At 43.7% G+C, this 26,508-nt stretch overlaps 1 protein-coding gene across 1 annotated transcript in view; it reads right to left on the reverse strand.

The window, feature by feature from the left end:
- CCDC60 (coiled-coil domain containing 60) overlaps positions 1-21,419 on the reverse strand; it is a 157,752-nt gene extending 136,333 nt beyond the window's left edge. Inside the window, exon 1 of the mRNA XM_014787226.2 lies at positions 21,330-21,419. Within this exon, the coding sequence (XP_014642712.2) occupies positions 21,330-21,419 (90 nt within the window). The remainder of the gene's footprint in view (positions 1-21,329) is intronic.
- Positions 21,420-26,508: the final 5,089 nt, after the last annotated feature.

Below are 26,508 nucleotides of genomic sequence, written 5' to 3' on the forward strand. Positions count from 1 at the left end.
GGCTCTTTGTGGAGAGATGTAAGGCTCTCGTGTGAAAGGTGAGGGATGGACTTATTTCAGAGAGTGGGACCATGGGCCTAAGTGACCTCAGAGAAGCCTCCTAACCTCTCTGTGCCTCAGTTTCCTCATCTGTAAAATAGGGAGATGATAGTACCTACCCTTTAGGGTTGTATGGAGGCTAGATGAGTTAATCTTTGCAAAAGTGGTTAGAACAGTGCCTGGCACAGAGCGAGTGCAACAGAAATCTGTGCTACGACTTTTATTATTACCTGGAAGACATCTTCTGGGGTGACTCATCTTGATCCCACAGGTACTTGGAGGTGGGCCCCCAAAGGCTGTATTTGTTCTAAGAAACACTCACCGGCCCACTGTCCTTGCTCTGGACCTCAGTTTTCCTATCCTTCAAATTAGGAGAATGGGCACATGTGTCTAAGAACGTTAAGATTCTCTCCGACCACTTGGATTTCATCATGGAGCATCCCCCCTCCCCCAGAGCACAATTTCTTTGTCTACATGGGAGTGGGGTTTCTCAGGCCTCTCAGCAGGGAGAGTCTGTTCTCTTGTGCCCCACCTCGCCTTTCTCCCCAGCAAGGTGTGAATGCAGGACAGAGCAGGGGTTCGAATCAAGGGCTTTGGTGAAAGGCAGAGGGCTCCTGGTTGCACTCTCTTGACCAAGTCATTGAGCCTCTTTATCCTCAGTTTTCTTATCTCTAAAGTGGGGATAATACGACGACCTCCCTTCTATGTTTGAAGGTGAAATGAGTGAGTTCGTACAAAGCGCCTCAGTGCAGTCAGCCTACAGTAGGTAAGCTCCCAATGCATCTTAGCTATTACTATTACCGCGGGGCCAGGACCCCAGCTGGGAGGCCTGGGTCTTTTAAACATTGCAATCTCGGCCCCAGTGCCCTTCATTCATTAAGCAGACTGTGGTCCCTGCAATTTGTGGGTTTACTGGAGAGAGACGGTCTCTGATCTCCATCAGCCGTTAGGCGCCCGCCTGTGTGTTTCCCATTAAAGTCAGCCTCCGCTGGTATTCTAATCACATCCCTAGTTAATACCACATATTTCTATGAAAAGGGAACAAACTATATGTAGACAACACCAAATCTGAAAGCTCCCAGCAATGCTTTCATTGTTCAGGCAGCGTTCTCTGCTCCGGGCTTCTGAGAATACGGAGTTAATTGGCAGTTCTATTTATCTCACTTTGTTAACTGACAGATCCCTCTGCCCTTTAGTTTGTAAATACCTCTTGGTATTTCTCAGATCCCACTTTCTTCTAGGTCTTTCCTCTGACCACAACACACACACACACCACAGAAGTCTACATTTGTATAATGTAACATTGTGAGGGCAGAATGGATAGTGTTTGAAAAATTTGGCAGTGATGTCTATTTTTATTTTTAAGCAATTAAGTAGATAGACATGAGGAAATATAAACAATATGCTAAAGTGTTCCCTTTTCCTAGACATTTATTTATTTGATAAATATGTATTTAGTTTTTAGCATCCATTATATGCCAGGGATGTGTCGATCTTTCTCTAATCTCTTCCTTTCTTTCCATCTCCCCTGCAATCAGTCTAACCAGGGCTGGCCTCAGGTCAGGAGGGAAACATGAGCTTTAGGGCCAGACAGAGCTGGGTTCGAATCCTGATTTACTCCTAATGGTGTCACCTGGGACAATTCATCTCATTTCCCTGAATCTCAGGCTCCTCATTAGTAAAATAGAGCTTAATATACTTCTCGCAGTTGTTCTGAGAATTAAGTGAAATAATATTTTAAAAAATGCCTCTCTCACTGTGTAGATGTTCAATGATGTACTAATTTTCGTCTGCCTTCCATGTCCACTGAGTTTTCTATTACACCCCAGAGCCTGCCTCAATCTTCACCTCGTTCACACCCATTCATCCTTGACTCTCATCTCAAATGCTTCTTCAGGGAGCTTTTCCTGAAGCCCTAGACTAAACTAGGTGTTCCTGCTGTTTGCTCCTGGTACAGCCTGCGCTCACCTCTTTGCAACACTCATCATGCTTGAAATTACTTGTCTAACATGGATCTTCCCCTCTAGGCTGAAGCTTATACAAGGGTGGGACCGTGCTCTGTTCACCAGGATATGCATCAATTACAAGCTGCATCAGCAAATGACTCAGAGCATTTCAGATTTTAAAAAGGACGAAAAACTGGAACCAACCCAAATGTCCATCAACAGGAGAATGGATAAACTCTGAAAAAATTCATACAATAGAACACAATTCAACAATAAAAAAGAACAAACTACTGGTATACCCAACAACACGGATGAGTCTCAAAAACATGCTGAATGAAAAAAGCCAGAGATGGAAAAGTATATACTGTGTGATTCAAGTTACAGGAAATTTGGAAGCTGGCAAAACTCATCTACAGTGATAGAAAGTAGATCAGTGGTTGCCTGGGGCTGGGGGCGAGAGGAGGGGATTGACTTCTAAGGGGCAGGAGGGAATTTTGGGGGGACGATAGAACTGCTCTCTATCTTGATTAGGGTGGTGATTATCTGGGTGCATACATTTGTCAAATCTTATTAAACTGTAGACTGAAAATGTTTGCATTTTATTGCATGTAAATTATACCCCCAAAAGTAATTAAAAAATACATGAATAAAACAAGGAAGCAAAAACAATTAAAGAAGGAAGGAAGGAAGGAAAGAATGGACCAACAAACAAACAAACAACAAACAAAGGAAGAAAGGAAGAAGGGAAGTAAGAGTCCTAGCTTGAATTCTCCCCAAGTTAGAGCTTGATTTCAATTTCTTTTTTTTTGTGAGGAAGATTAGCCCTGAGCTAACATCTGTTGTCAATCCTCTTCTTTTTGCTGAGGAAGATTGGCCGTGGGCTAACATCTGTGCCCATCTTCCTCTACTTTATATATGGGACACCGCCACAGCATGGCTTGATGAGCGGTGCATCGGTCCAGGCCCGGGATCCGAACCTGCGAACCCCAGGCCGCCGAAGAAGGGCGCAGGAACTTAACCACTATGCCACCAGGCAGGATGTGGCAGCTAGTGGAAACCCATTGTTCTCATTGCAACAAGAAGAAAATAAAGATAAATTACCAAAATTATGTTTTCAAAGACATTGAAAAGCCACGGAAAAAAAAGAAGACTAGAGGGAACTAAAATTCCAGAGGGGGAAGGGTCCTTCCTAGAAACTATGAAAGCCATAAGACAATGGAATGACATCTTTAAAGTGCTAAAAACAAAAACGAAACTCCTTCTGCCCTATGATTATGTATCCAATAAAAGTATCCTTCAAAAATGACAGCAAAATAAAGACCCTACAGATGCACAAAAGCTGAGGGAATTTGTCACCAGCAGTCCTGCACTACAAAAAATACTGAAGCAAGTCTCCATGCTGCAGGAAGTTGATCCCTGATGGAAACAGGGACCCACAAGAAGGAATGATGAGACCAGGAAGAGAAAATGTGCCTTCCTGTTGAGAGAAAATTGACTGGGTAAAACAATATTAATAACCATGTCTTGTGGTTTTATAATAAACATAGAAAAAGCAACAACTATAATAAAAAGCATTGATAAGAATGACGTTGTTTAGAGAACTTCTGCTCACCAAAAACACCACTAAGGGAATCAAAAGGCCCTGGATGAATATATACATAATGTGACAAAGGACTCATGTCTAGGACATATAAAGAATTTGTACAAATCAATAATGAAAAGACAAATAACCCAATTAAAAAAAAGAAGACTCAAGTAGATACTTCACAAAAGAGGAACACAAATGGCCAATCAATATATGAAAAGATGCTCAAGACCATCATTGATCGGGGAAACGCAAATTAAAACCACAACGAGATATCGCTACACATCCACTAGAATGCTAAAATTAAAAAGACTAAGTTTTAGTGAGGATGTGGAGCAGATGGAATTCTCATACCTGGCTGACTCTTCGGAACGTAGGTAGTTTATGATAAAACTAAACATACCACTATTCTATGACCCAGCAATTCCTAAGAGAATTTAGTGTGTATAAATATATGTGTATATATATACACATATATATACACATATATACACACACATATATATACACATATATACATATATACACACATATATACATATATACACATATATGTACATATACATATATATATACACACACATACATATATGGAAATAAGGACGATGAATACAGCTGGCAGATTCCCAATGACTTTGTCTAAGCTCCTGGATCCTGCTATAACTGAAGCCACATCCCGTAAAGAGTTTTCTGTAATGTGAGCCTCTAATTCCCTTTTTTTTTTTTTTGGCTTCTGCAAATTTGAGGAGGTTTTGTCACTGGAAAATGAAAGATTTCTGACAAAATATAACTGTGATAAGCATCTATCTATCCTCAAGAACATATATATGTATATATATATTCAAAAATATTTGTTCACCAAAAGACATGTACAAAAAAACCTGATAGCACCATTCTTGTAATAGCTCCATCTCCTTCTCCCCCCAGAACAACACAACCCCAAAGTCCTTCATCAGGTAAATGGATAAATAAATTGTGGTACATTCACACAATAGAGTACTATACAGCAATGAAACTGAACACATGACAATTACACACGAAAACATGAACAATTCTCACAAAAACAAGGTTGTACAAACGAAGCCAGATCCAAAAGAGTATAAATTGTATGATTCCATTTATATGAAGCTTAAAAAACAGGCAAAACATATTGATGGTGATAGAAGTCAGAATGATGACTACCATTGTGGAGAAGGCGGCTCATGTCTGGGAGGGTTTCTGGGGTTCTGGTAATGCTGTGTATCTTGATTTTGGTGAAGAAGTCGCATGGATCTTTTCACCATGTAAAAATTCATCAAACTGCACACTTATATTTGTATACTTTTCTCTGTGTATATTATACTTCAATAAATAAAAAAAAACATTTGAGTGAAAATAAAATGATTTGGAAAAAATCTAATAGTGGAAAAAGACTTCAGAACACACAGGTGAATGCAAGAAATTGCAAGATTGGTCCTGACGAGAGGCCAATTCTTCAGGCCTTTGTTACAAACCCAAAGTGAAGCCTCTGATATATTTCTCATTTGCATTGCCAGGAATTTAATCTCTGGACAGACATGGGAATAAAGTGAAAAAAGGACCACGAACCACAAAGGAGGAAAACTTGATGGAGACTTTGGAGAAAGTTGACCACGGTACGTGTATCTGGGGGTTGGTATTGTATTGGGAAGGAAGAGAATTCTGATCACGTTCTGAGCTAGACTTTAGAGAGAAATGTTCTAAAAATCTGGTGAGAGATTGATATGAGCTCATGGCCAAAGTCTCTGGAAAGAAACATGGCGTTAGATGGGTGGGGGACTCTAGAAAATGTAATTTGAATGAAATGGATATGAAAGAATGAACATGAATATGAAATGAATAACTATGCATAGTTCTAATAGCAAAGCAAGAGGTGCAACCTGTTAGGAAAGCTAGACTTCTACAGAGTGCCAGTGAGCTCAGCTATTCGAAGGGATTTCACCAAAGATGGCAGGGAGGGCATGTCCCCAGAAGTGAATAGACTTTTAGAATATACCCAGAAAACCTAAAGGCAAGAATAAGTGTAAACAAAAAAAAGCAACAACCAAGAGCAGTCCATTTTAAACAGGATTTGTATTGTTCAGAGCAAGTAAACATACAAGGAAATAATAGGTCCACTCTTTGGGAAAGATCTTGGATTAACTTATTCAACAAATATTTATTGTGTGTCTTCTACAAGGCTGGTGTGTTGCAAATAGTTGTTGAATTAATTAGTGAATTCAAAGATCATTGATGGCGGTCCCTGCCTTGGCGGACCTCTCTGTTGGTGGTGATACAGACCTATGAGCAGATGTGTGATGAAGGCTATGACTCTGGAACCTCACAGAGTTGGGGAGGGAGGAGACAAGGGCGAGAGTCAGAGAACTCTTCTTTTTTTTTTTTGTGAGGGAGATCAGCCCTGAGCTAACATCCAATGCCAATCCTCCTCTTTTTTTTTTTTTTTTTGCTGAGGAAGATTGGCCCTGAGCTAACACCTGTGCCCATCTTCCTCTACTTTATATGGGACACCGCCACATCATGGCGTGACAAGCTGTGCATTGGTGCATGCCCGGGATCCAAACCTGCGAACCCTGGGCCACCGAAGTGGAGTGTGCGTCCTTAACCACTTGCACCACCGGGCTGGCCCCAGGGAACTCTTCTTGAAGGGAAGAACTTCCTAATCTGTCCTGTTTTAATGAGTCCTGAAGATCTGCTTGGACCCAGTCAACATTTATATCAACAACTAGGAAGAAAATATAGATCAGACCACCTCTAGGTACTGTGCCTACCTCTGGCCCGCCTTCTCTCAGAGAGACCAGGATACTCTGGTTACCTAAGGTACAAGGATCCTAAAATAGGGACTATCTTTATACCCATTTTGTAGATAAGGGAATTGAGGCTTGTAGTGAGAGGTGATTTGCCCAAGGTCATACAGCTGGGAAATAGCAGAGCCGGGGCTCATACTATGTCAGACTCCAGAGCCAGCAATGTTCCCACCACATTCTCCCTCGTTGGATAGAAAGCTGGTTAGATGCCTGTCAAGGTTTCTCTGTGACTCTATGGTTCTAGGTGATGGGTCCCCATCTTCAGAGTTTCTCAGAACTGAGGAATCTCTTGCTCTGGATTGTTCTGCCTCCTGAATCCAAGAGCGGAATTCTTTGGCTTGGGATCCACTGGCCTGAAATCTACCTGTACTTGGAAACAACGACCATGTCTGAGTGCTTTGTGACCCTGGTTTAATCAGCAGTAGCTGCACACGCTGGTAGATTCATGCTTTCCACACAGCTGTGCCATTTCTGCCTTGAACCCGCTGCGCCTCTGCAGTATCTACTCTTTTTTAAATTCATTTGGGGCCAATAATATGCTTTGTTGGGAACCAGGCTTCATAAAATGAAGAAATTAGCTACAATGACATTGCGTGGTGTACATTAATGAGTTGTAACTTGATATCAAGTTCATTATCAAAACGCACCCCCCATTTGCCTGAAGCCCTATGCTCTGTGTCTAGTTGGAAAGAAAGCCTCCGTTTTCTTTGTTAAAGCAGAAAAGCAGACCTTCAGAAAATGGCGATTGATGCTGAAAAACCCCGACACCCTTAACGGAAACTGCGTGAATTGTGGTCCTGTCAATTACAGCTGGAGGCACCCTCCTGATCTTCTGCTTTTGGTTTAAAACATTACCTGGGTCACTCTGTTATCAATCCTGTCTAGCAATCTATTTACCTAAAGTACACAATTACAGAATGGGCTCCCATTACAATCCACGGCAGACGAAAGAACATTCATGAAACAAAGATGCTGTGGGACTGGATGGCTCAGCAATTGGTCTAAAAGGCCGCCTTCCCTTGGTGTCCAAGGGGCCAGGCTGTCTAGGTTTTTTTTCTTCTCATTTTAAACAGATGAAATTGTTACAAGAATTAAAGAATCTAAAAGGAGGCAACAAATATCATTAGGTGTCATGATACAAAGGGGAGGGGGGTGGGGAGAGAGGACGGAGGAGGAGAGAAGAGAGAGAGAGAGGAGAGAGGAGAGAGGAGAGAGAGAGAAAGGAGAGAGAGAGAGAGGGAAGGAGGGTGGAGAGAGAGGGAGGGGAGAGAGAGAGAGAGGGAAGGAGGGTGGAGAGAGAGGGAGGGGAGAGGGAGGGTAGAGAGAGAGATGTGAAGGGAAAGGAGAGAGACCTTCAATGCACAGCTTTCAAATCTGCAGTGAAATAAAAACTGCTTTCTTCGGAGTGACATTTTTTGACTTTCCCTGAATCAGGGCTGACTGCTTAGGGGGCATCTGACCTCTGAGCAAATCCCGCCCCCTTCCTTAAGGCCCCAATCATGGATTAAATGCAGGCCCTTTAGGTGCCAGAAGTGGCTCTCTTCCTTCACAGGCAGACAAGGAACAATGGAGTTCAGTTTCCTTTCAAGTCAATTTGCAGTAGGACCATGTTCTAACATCAAAAAGGGAGAAAAGGGACACTTTGTTTTGTGAGTAACCATGAGACGGCTGCATTTGATGTGACTTCTGTGGACAGTGTGACACCCTCCCCCGGAATGCTCCTGTGACTTCTGATGAGCTCCGAAAGGCATTGGTTGCAGAGGATGTGGGCTGAAGGAGTGTGGTCTGGAACTGAATTTGGAGGCTTGAGAATGAAGCCATGTCTCCATCCAAGCTAATATTAGCAGCTCTGGGCATTGTGCAGAGGGGAAGAAAATGGGTCTTTGGGGCCAGACGGGCCTGGTTTTGAGTCTCGGCTTTTCCATCACGCAAGTCACTTTTTGTCTCTAAGCCTCAGTTTTCTTCTCTGTAAAATGGAGGTGATAACACCTTCCTCACAGGGTTGTCGTAAGGCCTCAAGATAATGTTTGTAAATCATCTAGTGCATTGTGAACCCTGAGTAAATGGTAGGATGATAGGATAATAAGATGGACCAACAGGTACGATAGTGTAGACTGAGGAGCCAAGATAGGACAAGCATCAGACTCCAGATGAAAGTGAGAAAGACCACCTGGAAGGAATCTTCAAAGTAGCTATAGGAGAACGGGTCCTTCAATTCTTATCCACTCTGAGAATATAAAAATAGACAATGGACAGGGAGAGAGGGATTTGTGAAGTGATTTCTTCCACAACGGCTGCTAGGATGCTTTGAATCCTGGCCACAAAGGGAGGAGGATGCACCATCCTTCACTTCACACTGAGTGACAGAGAGGCCTCTGTGGGACTGTTTAAGAGCTTAAAATGTGACCCCTGAAGATGGGGGACTGGTGGGCTGGTCTCTGACACCCTCCTGGAAAATCCAGAGCACAGAGGCAGGCTGGGGAGTGCTTCCGGGGCAGGGTGGAGAGATGGAGAGTAGCTGGTGCTGGGTTAGGAAGTGGTGCTGTCTTCAATGGTGTGTCAAGGGTGTGTGAAACCTGGGGACAAGATGTGACACCCAAGGCAGGAACATCAGCCTGAGATTCAGCCCGCAACAGCCCCCCCCCCCAGAAGCCCAGGAGACCCCAATGTTGGAATTCCAGGTGGAGTGGACTACTGGTAAACCAGAATCTGAGGGGTGTGTACAGCAGACAGACAACGTGTAGAGAGCTGGAATCAATCAGAGGAGAACTTCCAAAGAGCCACCGAAAGTGCTTACAGGAGAAAGAGCCGGCTTTAGACACCTGCTGGGCCCAGAGAGAATAGAGACATCTTACGACAGTGCCAGTAAGAACTTTCCTGTGCCCCCTATTTTCCCTCTCAACCAACACAGTTACAAAGCTGAGGAGAGGGAGGGATCTCCATGAGTGAAGAAAGGGGCAGGCCCCACACTTCCCTCCCTGGTGGCAGGTGGTCTGCATGAAACCATCCACAACAGGCAGGAGAGGGATCGTACTCTTCTCCTTGAGGGAAGGTTGAAGGGTTGCTTAATATATTAATATCTTGAATCAATGCTTTTAATTTCTGAATCATGACTGTGTCTTGTGACTTAAAGAGACTGCAAGACTGGCAACCACCCAAGGGCAAGTAGAAAAGGCACTAGATACCTTGTTTTTATGCCTGGGGCTGGAGAAAAGCTCCCCCCACTGAAAATATTTGAAGAGAGCAGTGAGAAGCAAAAATAATTTCTGTTTTGATTAGATCCCAGGCTTCGTTCAATGAACAGGTTACTTCTGTGATTAGTGACATTACAAAAGATAGAATGGAAGCTTTGTGAGGTTTTGGGAGCGGACGGGAGTGGATGGAGAGTCCTGTGGAATGTGTGTCAGTTGCTGACTTCAGGGACTTCTGGGGTGAGTGGAGTGTCCTTGAAACACCCCCTGGACTTTGATCTTGGTGGGTGAGGACAAGCCGGAAGTGAATAGCCTATGGGATGCAGTCAACATTTTCTCTACCCCCACAAGCTTCTCAAAGCAGGTGGTCTACCTTCTTTATGCTCTTCTTTGGAGAGTGGGGACATGTTCTCCTTCAACCCACCCACCCCCATAAAAAGTCAGGCTTGCTTTCTTAAGTAATATGTAATGGTTAAAAATGGGAACTCCGCAATCTCACCCAACTTGAGTTTGAATGCCAGATGGTCCCTAACTAGCTGTGGGACTCTGATCAAGTTATTTAACCTCTCTTGGGTCGGCCCCGTGGCTTAGCGGTTGGGTGCGCGCGCTCCGCTGCTGGCGACCCGGGTTCGGATCCCGGGCATGCACCGACGCACCACTTCTCCGGCCATGCTGAGGCCGCGTCCCACATGCAGCAACTAGAAGGATGTGCAACTGTGACATGCATCTATCTGCTGGGGCTTTGGGGGAAAAATAAATAAATATATAAAAATTAAAAAAAAAAAAAGAACACACACATAATTCTTAAAAAAAAAAAAAAAGTTATTTAACCTCTCTTAGCCTCAGTTTCCTCACCAGCAAAATGGGGTTAATAGTGCCTACCTCTTGGCATTGTAGAGTGAATGGAATTGGATAATTCACACAATGGCTTGGCATGGCACATGGCACATAGTAAGTACTCAACCAGTAGTATTGGTGATTTCTATTATCATCATCATGACTATATAATGTGCCATTTATTTAATCTTAAAACATCGACATCATTTTTAACCTCATGGAGGATATGAAAGCATGCTTCATTTTCTATCCCCAGGACAACCTTGAGAGCATGATGATTCATGAGGAGATAGATTTTTTTTTTCTCAATACCTATACTATCTATCTTTGACAAAAAACCTGATGTTGGCATTATGCACAACAGAACTTGGGGGTGGTTGGGATGTACATAAAGCACCAAGAGGTAGAATGCTATGAATCATAAATTAACCTCAGTTATTATTCTGGACCCAGTCTTTACGGGCATTATCTTGTGAAGATTCAATTGCAGGTGAGAAAACTCAACATCAGAGAGGTGAAGCAGACAGCCTAAGGTCACAGGGCAGGCAAGCAGCAGCAGAACCAGGACACAAACCCTGGAATGATCCATGGCCCAGGTGCTAAGTCAAGGAGCCCTGACATGAGTTTGTCTGATCAACCAACGAAACTCAAGTATTGCTCTTTATTGAGACAGTGTACATCTCAAGCCCTGGAGCTGCAGAAATAGGGGACAAGGAGGGTTATTTGTTGGTTTGAGGCAGGGACGGAAAAGGTGACGAGGCTCCTTAGAGTTAAAGAATCATCCAGGCTGCCTACTCTAGTTCCCATGGACCCTGCAGAAGGCTCCTTGACTCCTACCATTTTTCCATCCCCCATGAGGATGCCAGATTCATGTTCTCTCAAATTCCTTGGTACCTGTCAACAAGCTTTGCTTCCTGAGTTTTGAAAAGCCTCTTTTAAAAGGTCTAAAAATATCAAAGAAGCAGTTTGATTACTAGAGGATAGGATCAGCTAATAGGCAATAGCAACAGAGGTGAGAGTCATGTGCTAATTGACTTTTGGGCATTTTTTTCAAGGGCTCTTGGAAATACAACATTTTAGTCATGTTACTCTTTTGGCTGCCTTTTCCTGAATGCATAAAAAATGATCAGCATGAGAGTCATCATCTCTGGAAATGTCAGTATTTAAATGTTTTAATGCTTGATATTTGGGAGCCAATGGCTTTGATTTCTAAGTGGAAATAAAGAGATAGCATTTAATAAGCACTTACTATGTGCCAGGGGCTTTTCTTAGCCTTATCTCATTGATCCTCCCAACAACTCTACAAAACAGGAACTGTTATTATTTTCATATGCGAGACAAGGAAACTGAGGCACAGAGGGTAACTTGTCCAAAGTCACACATGTAGCAAGTATTAGGATGGTATTCGTATTTATGGATCACCCAGCATATGCTGGGGATATATCTGTGAATAAAAACATTTGTGGCTCTAGCCCAAATGGAATTTATAGTTACCTGAGGGATGTGTCGCCTCACTCAGTACGTGGAGCTATCCTTGGTCCTGAGAATAGAGACTAGAGAGAATATTGAACTTCTAGCCAGTGCCAGGCACTGTGCTAGGCTCTGAGGATACAATCCTGAGCGAGGCATGTTCCTGTTCCTCAAGGAGCTCCAAGTCTAGTGGTGGGATCGGACAAATAAACAGATAATTATGATGCAGGGTATTTTCTTTTTCTTTTTTTTTGTAGAAAATAAAAAATTCATCAGGTCAGAGCTTGGATTTAGACTGAATCTATTTAACTAGATATTTACTCAAATTATTCTACCCAATTAAGTTGTTTACGATTATCAACATCTCAGCCACACAAAGTCCAGAACCTTATTCCTCATTAGCTGGACCTGTCTTCCTCTCCGTTTTATCTAGAAAGTCTTGGCAGTGTACTGACCTGGGATCAAAATACGCCTTTCTTAAAAATGTGACTCTAATTAGGAATGGTTTATAAATCTTCGTTAAAATGAGCATTATTTAGAAAGATGAGTCTAAGCCACATACAGTTTCCCCCACCCCTTTAGTGAGCTAAATATGCTCACTAGCATATTTAGCAAGAGCTCAAGAAAATGAAAAATGTCCTTGTCTGTGGTCACGGGCACAGTCATATTCTTGTTTGCATTGCCTACAGCTAAAATTGGCACTTTCCTTTTTCTGCCAGAGACTTTTGAATATACTCTTTAAAAATCACAGCAACAGATGCCCCTTTTGGAGAGATACTGTCTACTGCCCCTTCTTACTGCAGTCAACAGCTGATCTTAAGAGCACAGCATCTCTCTAGTTAGCCAGTCCTGGATTCAAATCCTAACTCCACCACCTACTTATCTGGGTGTCTCTGGGAAACTTCTCCAAGCCTCAGTTTTTCATCTCTACAAATAGGGGTAATGACAGCACCTGCCCCACAGGATTGAGGGGTTAATTTTAATAATAATACAAGGCACCCGATGCACAATAGATGCTCAGTAAGTGATATCCATTATTTGCTCTCTAGAGTCACATGGCAAGGAGGGAGCCCCAAAAGTGCCAGGTTAGATTTCCTGGTTCTGCAGATGAACGTGAGGAAATCAGAGAGGTTAAGTGATTTGTTCAAAGTCATACAGCTAGGTAGTGAGAGAGCTGGGATTAGAACTCAGTCTCCTAATTGTAGGTGAGGGCCATGCCTGTCCCACCACCGTTCAGAGCTCTGGAAACATCTTGTCATGGAAAATCAGAGAGAGAGAGAGAAGAGAATGTTCTAGAAGGAGGAAGATGGTGGAGGTCATGGCATATTCAAAAACCAGTTTGGCTTCTGAGTAGGGACCAAGTAATGAGAGATGAAGCTGGAAAAGGTGGCAAGGACTGGATCGTGCAGAGCCTTTTAAACCTCGTGAAAGATACTAATCCTCATTTTGAGAGCAATGGAGGGCCACTTAATTGTTTTAACCAGGGGAATGACAATATCTTAGTGGCATTGAAAGAAAATGGATTGAAAGGTCAGATTGAAGGTAAGGAGGGCAGTTAGGGGGCTGGTACAATAGCCCAGGCTAGAGACCATGGTGCCCTGGACCAGGCAGTGACCTTGGGGAAGGAGGCAGCATCCATAGAACACCTTCCCTAAGGCAGTTGATTGGATGTAAGGGATGATGGAGAGGAAGAGGTCAAAGACGAAGCTTGGGTTCTGCCTGAACAACTGGGGACACGATGGCATCATTTATTCAAATGGGGAATGTTTCGCCATCAGATAAGCACTCAACTGGAAAAGATATTCAGGACTTTAGAAGTCCTCTACTGCCATGGTTCTCAACCAGGGATGATTTTGTCACCTAGCGGACATTTGGCAATATCTGAACACATTTTTGGTTGTCACAAGTGGGGGTGCTACTGACATCTAATGAATAGAGGCCAGTGATGCTGTTCAACATCCTACGATACACAAGACAGCCTATCAGCCCAAAATGTCAATAGTGCCAAGGTTGAGAAACCCTGCTTTGCTGAAATTCAAAGCCTTCAAAGAAGTAACATGTTAGACCTTTCTGGTTATTGAAAGCTTTGTGGAAATTCATGGAGCAAAGTCCTCCCTAATTTGACAAACCCTGGAATAGAAACTTGGGTAACTTTGTGTATGGAGAGGGAGAGTATGGAAAGATTTATCTCCTGGAACTCTGTGGGAGAGCATTTTGTCAGACAAGGTACAAAGAAAGAATTTGTTCCTTGGAGGAGAATGGTGATACACACTCCCATCCGATGTGTTAGAATATAAGTTCTAGCTTTCGTTCATATCTCATTGGTATAAGACAAGTCTACATCCAGCCAATGTTGAAGATTCAGATCAGATGGCTTCACTGCACATTTCTTCTCTTGATAGAACTTGTTTCTATCTCCAAGCTCCTGTACATTTTTCGCCTTTTTTTTTTTGGTACTTATTTGTCATCTTGATTTGTGGTTATTTACGAATTTTCTCTCCAACAGAATTGTGGATTCCTTGGGAGATGACTCCAGGTCTGATTCATCTTAGTGTCCCCAAAACATCTGTCATGGTAGGTGTTAAATATACATCTCAGAAAGCGACCCTGACCATGTACCAGTCTACAATGGAACATTATTTTCTGTTCTTCCTGCCGGCTACCTACAGTCCACCATGGACCCCTTGAAGCCTCTGATAATGCTGAAATCCATTCCAGAAACTATCCCAACTGTATAATCTTTCCACTTTGTGAAATCCAGAAACCCCGAGGCACTTCCAGGCTGGCTTGCAAGCTGATCGCCAGACGTGGCTAATTTTTGAGTTATTAAATAAACCTACCAGTTGCATAAATTCCAATTTAGGCAGAGATACATTAGATCAAAATTGAGCCCCAAAAGAAATTTTCTCAGCAGAGTTTGAAAACAGGAATTTAGAAGGGAAAATGCCACCATCTCATGATAGAAGGTATCCCATTACCGGTGATTATGATTTTGAATTTAGCTGTCAAAAAGATCTCCCAGAAAAATATGTTGGTTTGTTCAGTCCAAGAAAGGTTTAATTGGCTTCTGTCAGATTTCATGTAAATGCTACTTGCTGCTGAACCCCACATGGATTCTGCAGCTTTTGAATTTAACAGCTGATGGCTGAGTCTTTGGAGGCTATGGGAATGCTGAAAGGGGGTCAGTAATAGGACTCTTTTCATAGTTGTGCAAAGGCTTGTGTAACCAGAGTTTCTTCAAGTCCCTCCCAATGGTGGAAATAGACGAGGTCATGAGAATCAAGATGGCGCACGTTCCACCGTCTCAGCTCTCTCTTCATGTTATTCCCTGTAAGTATATTTTTCGTGGTTTCCAGAAGGGTGTCCCATATGATTGTCTTTTTCACTTCTGTATCCCCGATACCTAGAATCATGCTTGGCACATATTGGAGCTCAGTAAATATTAGTTGAATGAATGTCGCTCTGGGGGCCTCCACTCTTCCCCTGGCTCCCCCAGCCCTCTGAAGGGTACTGCGCTGTTTTTAAAAGTAACACTATGGCCAAGTACCCTTGAGATTTCTAGGTAGTTGTTGTGTAGGGTAGAGGTTCTCTCATTTTTTAGGTTACTCTCTGTCAGCGTGTTGCTTGGGACTCCCACTGTCTGAGTTCTTGGGAAATCATTTGTGGGAGTCACTGCTGTTTAGTCAATTCAATACCCATCTCCAATACCTTCACCTCTTCCTTGCCCCTTCTTTCTGCACTCATGTTAGATACACACTTTCCCAGCCATTCTTGCAGTTAGAAAAGGCAGCTGACACTGTTCTGGCAAATGAGACGTAAGAGAAAATATGCTGCGAAGGTTCCTGGAAAGCCTTTGTCTGCCCTAAAGGGGACAAATGTAGCTCTTATTCTCCACTTTTTCCTCTTTCTGCTGGAATATGAATGTGATGCCTGGAGGTGGGGCAGCCATTCTGTGACCACAGGGAAAAGGACCCGCCAGTCCTGACATTAATGAGCTCTTGAACCAATGCCAGCAGGCATCCACCTCCAGATTTCTTATATGAGAAAAATAAATTCATGCTTGTTTATGTCACCACTGTTCAGTTTTCCTCTTACTAGCAGCCAAAAATGATCCTAATTGATACGCAGGGTTTTCCTTTTTCTCACTTCCTTCTGGTTCTCCACGGGATTCAAACATGAGCAATGGGACTGGACTGAGAGTTAAATCCAAGGGACTCAAATCATGCTCGGGGCACCCCCTTTTTTTACAACTAAGGTTTTAACTGGGTTAAGCATTTCTGCCCTCAGGATGAACTTTCTCCTACAAGGTACTTCATCCTTTATGCAAATATACTCTCAAACCAATTCTAAAAAATATCCCTACACCTGCTTCTTCCTTTCTACCATTAAGCTGGGGCTTGGCCTCACTGATGACAGACCCCACTCTGTGACTTTACAGTTAACACCTAGCTTCCTCCAGACTTCCTATCTGGGCTGACCACACCTTCAAAATGGTGATGGTGGCACTCCTATCCAATCACAAAAGAGAGAGGAGCACATGATAACCACTGTCCTCACTGATTGTGGGTCAACTGTACCGAGATTGTGCTCAGTATTTCACATGGATTACTTTATTTAATCCTTCCGAAACGTCTATGAAGTAGACCCTATTATTATTCAACCCATTTCACAGAACCTCATATTAAAGAGTGTCAAAGGAAGGATTTGAGCCCCCCTTTGTCTGACTTCAAAGGCAGAGCTCCGACACAGTCGCTAAGCTTACATGAAATCCACTAGACTCTTTGCTGTGTTTTCTTCTACCGCCCCCTCCCCCACCGTCACCTCCCCATGCTGAGCAGCTGCCTCCTTGCAGATGAGACAAAGAGCTTGCGTCCCTTCGTCCAGCATAACGAGAGCGCCTATCGCTCTTCCTGTGTTCGGGGGTATTGAACACAAGCCTTCCCCGCATGCGTCCTGATTTATCATGGAGGGGAGCCCACTGTCACGTGGGCATGCAATTAGACACAGCAAGATTCACCAAGGCAAGATTACCAGTCCAAAGCGTCAGAGCATAAAGGAGAAAACAAAACAAAACAACAACTTGAATTCTGCAATTGTTTCACGCGGTGGTAGCCGTGGAGCCAGAAGAATCTCCTGGAGAGAGAAAGGGACTCATTGCTGTTTTCCTGGCCTAAGTCATGAGTGATAAAGAAATGAAGGTGCTGCTGGCTGGGATTCTTCAGAATTGAATCTCAAGTGGTTGTTAGATCTTTTATTTTATTTTATTTTTTCAGGGTAATCAGTGATTCAGTGCAGGAGGCGTGGCTGCGGTGATCAGAGGCCAGAGAAATCGCCCAGCCATGAGCTCACTTCGAACAAAGACCAATGACTCACCACTTACCTCTTCAGGCCACAATTCCTCCTATCTGAACAAGGAGGAAAACCATTTCATGTTTGCGGTGGAAACGTGTTGTGCTGGGAGTCCAGTGTCTCTTGTTGGAGGAAATCTTTCTGAAATATCTTGCTTCTCCTTTTCTGATTCCAGGCAGCCGGCGTGGGTGTACAGTGGACTGAACTTCTGATCCTTTCTCTGAGCATCTCCATTCTCTCCACAGGGGTGGGGGGTTAGGGGGTGGAAATGCTCAGGCCAAGGTCTCCTCCATACCTGGATTCTGCCTAGTTTTCCCCCTTCTCCTCGCACCTGCAAACTCGCCTCTCTGCAGAGGACTAGACTCTGGGACTCTTCAAGCCTCAGTCTACCCAGGTGCAAAAGGAGGTTAATAACAACACCTCTATCACAGAGTGGATAAAAGGATTGAACAATAATGTCATAACGGCTAACATTGCATAGTATTGACTCTGTGCTAGGCTCTATTCTAAGAGATTTACCCATATTAACTCATCTCATCCCCACAAGAATCCCATGAGAAAGGAGCATTCCTAGCTGTATTCCACCCATTCTAAGATGCACATTTTCTTTCCACATTTTAACATCTCTGAAACTGGCGCGCATCCTATAATGGAAACAGGTTATAGTTTAATCAGTAGAGTTTTCTTTCTTAGTGGCACAAAAAAATGTGATGCATCTTGAAATAGAAGGCTTCTTAGCTAAAATATGGTGTGCGCGTTTTGCAGATGAGGAAACTGAGGCACAGAGAGGAACTGATTTGCTTAAGGCCTCACACCCAGTTAAGTGGCAGAATTGGGGTTTGAGCCCACATAGTTTGCTGAAGAATGTGCTCTTTTAATCACTAAGCTAGAATATCAGTGGAACACCCAGTATGATTCCTGGCTCTTAGGATCTGCCCAAATTAGAGAATCTTCCTTTCTCTCTGGGTTTTTAATGACGGCGAGGTAGAAACTTCAGGCACCAGGAGACAGAGCTTGTATAAAGGATTCCACAGCTTTATAGCTTTTGCCAAATATCATTTCCATTCTAGAACATGGAGGGGGCTGTGCTAAGTGCCTCTCTTTTTTTAGCCTTTTCCAAGGAAGAAAATGTGGGTCCATGGTATCTACACATGCCCTGCTCCCTCCCTCCCCCATGGCTAATCCCATTAGACTTCTCTTTTGCTTCCTTGAGAAATAAAGGGAAAGAGAACCCCCTAAAAAGATTAGGGAGGCCGACATAGGAAGAGCTAGGAAGTTTCCTCAACAAAAGATGTTCAAGCAGAGGATTTGCATGTATTATTCATATTCCTTCCGTTGAAAAAAACTACATGAAGATGTTGTACAAGGCAGGGTGCCATTGTAACATTAGTTATGGTAACAGCAACTTCCATCCCCGTGAGAAGGAAAATGGCTAGCTTCAGAGGGCTTCAGGACACATGGGGGTGCTTTCCCCAAGGGTCACCCATTACAGTAGCACACAGTGGACTCAAGGTGAGTGAGAATGGCATGCAGCCCAGTAGGGCCTCACCTTCCTCCTCTGAGAAGCCAGATCATTCCTCGGATCAATTCTCATTGGACACTTACCTACACCTGGCATTTGTTATTCTCTTTTTATGTGTCATCTGTCCCCTTCCCACCCCCCAAACAAACCTGAAAACCATTTGAAGCCAGAGATTGTGCCTTACACCTTCTTTTTGTATTCCCCGTGGTGCATGTTAACCACTATCACTGCTTGATTAGCATGGTGAGGCGGAGAGGGCTTGAACTCTGGAGCTAGACAGATCTGACTTCTAATCCCTGCTCTGTTCCTTGCGGGCTGGGTGTCCTTGGGTAAGGGACCTGTCCTCGCTGAACCTCAGTGTTGCCATCTGTCTCAAGAGGAGGTAACAGTTCACACCTTGAGGTGTCGTAGATGGTTCTCAAATATCAGACGTGATGACTTTAGCTCAGAACCTGGCGTGTGGTGAATACTCAATATGTGCCAAGTATCGTTGTTGTTATTATCATCACTGCGATTATTATTGATTTAATTTACACCAGAAGTCAATCCTAATCTCTACATATTTTCTTGTGGCTTGACACTTTCTAGTTAGCCTGGTTTAGGTTAATCAATGCTTTATGGTAGCTCTAAAAAGTTGAAATTTCTAAAGGCACAATCCTTCAGGTGTGAACCAGGGATACCCTGAGGTTTTCATTATTTCCTAGGAAGTGGGGTGAGGGAAGTAGGATTTCAATGAGTCTTTAGTGCTTGAGGTCTTAGTTTATACAAAACTTCCTGGGAAGCCTTCTTCCCTTCTGTTGACCTCCCTGGATGCCACCTACACTCCTCCCAAGAAAGAGATATCATCCCAACCTCTGTATCTCTCTCTACTTTCTTCCTCTCTATCCCAGGATGGAAAACTCTGCTGCATTTACTTAGGTACATGGCTTCTTCTCTCCCCAAATCTGACACACACACACACACGAGTCTGTCCCTTCTCTGTCCCTACAACGCCCATGATACTTCTCCAGCACATTCATCACCTTGCATTATAATTATCTATTTCTTACCTCTTTCACTCCCCATCCCAAACATACACACTATAGATTGTGAAATTTTTAAAGGCAAGTCTCATTTGTTACAAGAGCAAGCGTTCAGCATATAACAGGAATTCCATAAATGTTTGCTAAATGAATGAAATAACAATACAACTAAACTCTAGGGAGTGCTTATATGTGTTGAGAACTGTTCTAGGAGCTTGGGGCATATCATTTAATGCTCTCAGCAATCCCACGAGGAGGCACTATGGTACCCCCATTTTACAACTGGAGACACTGAAGCAGCAAAGTTCTGTGACTTGCCCAAGGTCACAGGGCTGCTAAGAGACAGACCCAGGGTTCAAACCCAGGCTATTTGGGTCCACCGCCCATGCTCTCACACTTACCTTTGCTTCTGAACTGTCTACCTCGCTCCTCATTCCTTCCCTCATTCTCTTCCCCCAACTGCTACGCTGGGAAGTTCAGTCCCAGAGGGGGCTGCTCTGGATGGAACCCACGTCTGTGTAGTATTTTGAGATGAGAGGAGACACATGAAGACTGCATCTTGCAGAGTGAGCTCACTAAGAGGGCTGAGCAATGAGGAGTGTATAAAGATGTGTTAATCCTGAGAAAATAGAAGCTCAGGAACACGCGTAAGCACGGGTGGGTTGCAAGCTCTCTTTTGTGCATTGACTATCCCCACCCTGGGGGCAGGACTCTGAGCCATAAGATACCCCACTGTGGATGGACCACGATGGGTCGGCGTTGCCTCTGACTCTGCCTCCCACTGTTCACCTGCCTTGGCCAATCAATGGCAATATAGGGGTTTGTGGATATAATGACAAAGACACACTTTACGACATAACTGGCCTACCCAGTTATAATCATTTAAAAACAGAAACACTTGACTCCGGTCATTAAATACATACCGATGATTTTTCTCTGTCTTTCAAATCAACAGCAGTATTTCATGCACTTTCATGTCACATCTACACATTATCAAGTGTTAGCACCACGCTAAACAATTTCCACATCTTACTTCACTTCGTCCAAACACTGTTTCCGCCTAGTTGATGTTCCTGTTCTCACTTCGCAGACACGAGGAAATCAAGGCTCAGAGATGCTAAACAACTTGTCTAATGTCAATAGCTGGTGAGGAGCAAAGTCAGTCTTCAAAACCAAAAGTTTGGCACTCTGCAGTCTCTCCATAAGAGAGAGGAGGTGCATGTACCCTGAGCGCAGCAGATCTCTGAAAATAATTTCTGCGACCACAAACCTACAATTCATCTTAATTTTTTTCTGATGTCCTACAGTGTCACTGTCGATTTATTCCATCATTTTGGAATTACTAGCTAATAGGCCGGCCCAGCTCACCATCCTGGCTGGCATTTTCATTCTTTATGAGAAGCCAACCATTGATAGCAGCAGGGATGTGTGTCGACAATTTAATTACACCATGACTCTTCTCTCTTTCCCTGTCCCTTGTTGGTCTAATTCCTATTTCACTTGGTCTAGAAAACATGATTGGTTTTGGCCGAGAGAGGAGACTTACCAGTGTTAGATGCTCTGAGGCATAAAAGGGCCAGAGGACCCCCGAGTTGTGGGATCTCTGCATCTTCTTGGTGGCTGATACCTTGGTCATCTTGGAAATCCTTCAGACTTAGCCTGTGCTCCCAAGGGAAGGCGTTTTCCAGATTCTTCTACTTCAGCAGCCGCTGGTGTGAAGGGCTCCAGCAACTTCTCCTTGACCCCCAAGTGCCAATTGCACAGACTCCAAAGAGATTTCTGACCCAGGAGGAATGGGAAAGCAACTCATCTGGGTTTCCCACAAACAGGATAAGGAAGTCCAGGGTGGAATCAGTAATTTCAGGCAGCCTGAAATCACTCACTGTTCAGAAAGTTGGAAACTTTTATGAGCTTTCCCTCTCTTTGGAAGGGGACATCTTTTTCACCCATAAACAAAAATAAAATACGAACTAAGAAAATAACATTCCACTGATGAAGGCAGAGGGGGGCCCATGGAGGGGCCCCCAGATCCTCCTCTTAAGGAGACCCCAGCTTGAGGCTCAGCTTTCCCCTGAGAGGGACAGGCAGTGGCCTCTAACTGTAAGGCTGGGGCCAACTCTGTTGCCTGGCAACGAGACGCCATGGAAGGCTTCCTCATTGGCTGGGATTGGTGGAGGGGGTCGCGAACTCGCGAAGGTTGCTGGGATACTGGCCAGGAGCAGGCGGCTGGCCAGGGAACTAAATTCTACAAACTCCGGTTTCTCTTCTCAGGACAGAGAACCTCGACACTTTCTTTCTGGCAACTACAAGTGACTCCTTCCTTTCAAAGTCTGCTCTGTCCTGCCACTAACCCACTAATGATTTCTTGTGCCTTGGGTTGGTAGCTCGATGTGTGCCTTTTGCCCTGCAATTATCTTAACCTGAGATGCCTATTTCTCTCCTTTTTCCACCTGATAGACAAACTCCTAGTCATCCTTCAAAGCCTGTATACGCATATATATACAACACACACACACACACACACACCTACACAAATATATATGTGTATATATATGGATATGTGCGTATGGCATCTATTTAGTGCTTAGAACGTACTAGATACTGCTCTAAGTGTATTACATATATTAGCTCAATCCTCACAGAAAGTGTTTAAGGAAGGTATTTTATGACCCTATTTTACAGATCAGGCAACTGAGGCACAGAGAGATTGAATGACATGCATAAGGTCACACAGAATGTACCTGAGCTGGGATTCAAAGCCAGACCTGTTTGATTCTAAAACCCAAGCTCTTACCCACTAAGCTGCATGACCTGGGATAAGATGCCTAACTTTGCTGAGCCTTGGTTTCCATATCTTTAAAATGGGGAAAATAACTTTACCACAGGTTGTCAAGCATTAAAACAGACAATATATGTAAAGCCTAGGCTCATGAGAAGCCCTAGTTAAGTGGCAACTATTATTATTATTTCCTGACACCCCATCCCTGGGAAGAATTAGCCATTCTTACAATGCAGTGTTCATTTCACAGCAAGTATTAATACTAATATTTATTGATCACCTGCTCTGTGCCAGGTGCTCTGCTAAGCACTTTACATGCATTAATTTATTTAATCCATCCAATAACCCTATGGGGTGGAGTCCCAGCTTGTAGAAGATTTACTGCCCATGTTCTGATTTGCATGCTTTATCCTTGGCATTATTTCACTCTGGATCAATCTAACTCATGTTTTATCTCTAAACCTTGAGCTGCTGAGGATAATGTCATCATGGCCACACGATTACCTCATCTTCTCTTTAGAAGGTGTCTGCTACAAAATGACATGCCACAGAATGCAAACTGCCCAGCCATGCAGCCCCAGATGCTGACACCTGGAAGTCATTGCTTTCTTGCCATTGTCTGAAGACTGAGTCTGACCTTCCCTTTCACCGGAGGTGTTGGGCCTCCTACTTCCTTAGTGGGCAGCATTAAGCAATCAGCAAGTTCTTTCAGAAGGATGCAGATAACTTTTCTAAGTTTTCCCAGGAGATTAGTAGAGCAAACTACAGCCCCCATCGCTGTACTTAGTCTCAGGGTTGCAACTGGTATTCAATCTCTTCCTCGTCTATGATCCATTCTGAATTCCCCTCACCATCAGCTCTTCCCTCTGTAGGTCCTGGTGGCCTAGCTGATCGTGTAACCAAAATCTTCACTTCTGAGTGTTCTGAGCTCTGAAGTAAATATACTCTCCTCAACGTCCCAGGGTTCCTGTGTATGACCATCGCTAGTTAAAGTTGGGCAAGTGAGTACTAATAGGAACCCAAGTGGATCACCCCAGTTCTGCACATGTTCCTCCCTACCTCTATGGTGTAATTGCTGATCAGGGTCCATTATCTCTGCCGAAATGGTGACTCCTCTTCTTGCCTGCTAGTTCCTAGACATAAGGAGTCCAAAGTGCCCATGGAAACTGTCAATACAGTACTGCTAAACTTCAATACAATCCATGCTGTGTCCCGGCACAAGTGTGTCCACTTTGAGAACCAAGACTTTTAACCCTGCAGAGTCCAGAATTGCAGGAATGGGAAGGACACTTGCTCAGTGAGTCATTGGGTGTGATGGGCGGTAGGACCACTCCTGTCTCCACTCCTTGGTTCCTAGATCATGAATTGATTCTGTTGGGGACACAGTGCCATATAGAGGTCTTTGATTTGGTGCATATACTTCAAGCTGTGGGGTAGCACCCCATCCTTACTGCATATTGCTTCTGAGCTGGGGCTTCAGCTATGCCTGCAATAGACGGTCCAGAACTCTATGAGGCTGGCTGCTTCTGGGTGGTGTGGATCCCCTGGTCATGTGAAGTGAGTTTCCATGGGCATGGAGGGCAGTGGTGGTGGCAGACATTGCCAGAACTTGGTCCATGGTCCCTCAACATTCACAGTTCTCCTTGTTACCATTTGGTCTGGGACCTTCCCGTGGCTACAACAGAAGTCTCCAGACTTTTGGTTCACGGTACCCTTTGCTTCTCAGTAATTTTTTCACAGCTCCTCTAAACCAAAAGAAATATCTAAAGAATCTCACTTATTATGTAGTTAGGTCTTCACAACTTAATAAGTATTTATATCCTAACAACATAGTAGCCATATGAAAAAGTAATACACATAAATTGAAAGAAAATATTGTTTGTATTTCATTCTTAAGTATCCACAATTGTTGGGATGTGTGTACTTGGTGGGAACACAAAACCTCTTAAACCATGGGATCAGATTGGCCACCATCACCCTCATTTTCCGTAGCACATTGATTTTTTATCAGTTTTCACTTTTTATCATAGCAACTTCCCCAAACCCAGCTTTTCAAAGACACGAGATCTTGAAACGAATGTCGTGCAATCTATTGTTAGAACTGAGTGCTTTGGTTTTCTAAGGCTGCCGTAACAAAGTGCCACAGACGGTGGCTTAAACAACAGAAATGTATTTTCTCACAATTCTGGAGGCTAGAAGTCTGAGATCAAGGTGTCAGCAGGGTTGGTTTCTTCTGAGGCCTCTCTCCCTGGTTTGCAGATGGCCACCTTCTCTTTATCTCCATATGGTCTTTCCTCTGTACCCATCTGTGTCCAAATTTCCTCTTTTTTTTTTTTTGGTAAGGAAGATTGGCCCTGAGCTAACTTCTGTTGCCAACCTTCCTCTTTCTGCTTGAGGAAGAGTGGCTCTGAGCTAACATCTGTGCTAATCTTTCTCTATTTTGTATGTGGGTTTCTGCCACAGCATGGCTTGACTAGTGGTGTAAGTCTGTGCCCAGGATCCGAACCCGCTAACCTGGGCTGCTGAAGCGGAGTGCACTGAACTTAACCATTATGCCACCGGGCCAGCCACCAAATTTCCTCTTCTTATAAGGATACCAGTCATATTAGATTAGGGCCCACCCTAATGACCTCATTTTAACTTGATTACCACTGTAAAGACTCCATCTCCAAAAAAGTTCACATTCTGAGGTACTAGGGGTTAAGACTTCAACGTATGAATTTTGGGGGGCCACCAATCAACGCATAACACTGAGGTGTCTCAAGCCAATAGCTCACACAGTGTTGGATAGATGTTGTTGTGTTTCCCTCAAAAATTTAAAATATCCCTATCCTATCCTGTGAATTTCCTATGATACCCTGAGGTTCCTCAGTGCGTAGTTTGGGAACCACAAGAGTATAGGAAGGTGTCCTGCCTTTGAGCTGTGCAATCTGGAAGTGCGAGCAGTTACCACTCACAGGAGTGGATGCAAAGTCATGACTAATGGGAGTTTGTGGTTAATACCTCACCTCTTCGCCCCTCAGGTAGGACTTCTCTGGAGCATGTTCTGTGTTCCCTCAGAGGTCGCCTTCAGGACTGAGTTAGGGGCAACTCCATTGCCTGCTCACTGCTTCTTCCCTTTCCCTGTTTCGCTTTCCCACTCTACTTCTGACACTGCCTGGATGGCCTCCCAAATAAACCACTTATATTCAAACTCTTGTTCCTGCGTCTGCTTCTGGGGAACCCAGTTTAGCTCAGTGTTGACTGGTCAGGGAGGTCCGACCTGAGTCAGGCCCTGAAGTCTTCCCTCTCCCTCCTCTCATTACATGGACTTGCTGCCTCCTTTGATCCCCTTGCCCCATAATCACCTTCTTACCGTTGCTCTCATGGATATCTCAAAGAGTTTCTTGATATTCTCCGTATCTCTTAAACACCGAGAGGCCAACCTGTTTTCAGAAATGCAAATACATCCCCCAACAGTGAAATATTTGACAACTAAGATATGAAATGATTGTTTAATTCCTAATTCCTGGTAGATTTGTACAAAATATGAACTGAAAGACGTGAAGTGACGGCATTCCCTCCTCCACATTTGCCAAAAAGAAAGCCATCTGAAGGGATTAAAAATAGACATATCAAATAGAAGAAAAATTTGGGACTGTATAGGACACCAGCTGGCACAGCTGAAGTGAAATCTCAAAATCTGCTAAACACTCGAATTTCAGTCAGTCATACATATGTTTGGTCTTAAAAAGCCTATTGGAAAAGTCATCATTTTCTGAATATCTTTAATATACTTTTCTGTGTTGCACCTAGCACCCAGAGAACTCCTCTAGGTATTTTTACTGAAATGTCAGCTCTGATTTACAAATTATGGGGCCCAGGGCCAAAGTAAAATTTGGGGCTCCCCTGACACCTGATAGCTGGCAATCTATTGATTAATGCTGCCTGGATGAAATACCACTGG

The sequence above is a fragment of the Ceratotherium simum genome, chromosome 35 (genome assembly GCF_057802395.1).
Source record: "Ceratotherium simum simum isolate JZ-2026a chromosome 35, ASM5780239v1, whole genome shotgun sequence".
NCBI classification, from domain to species: domain Eukaryota; kingdom Metazoa; phylum Chordata; class Mammalia; order Perissodactyla; family Rhinocerotidae; genus Ceratotherium; species Ceratotherium simum.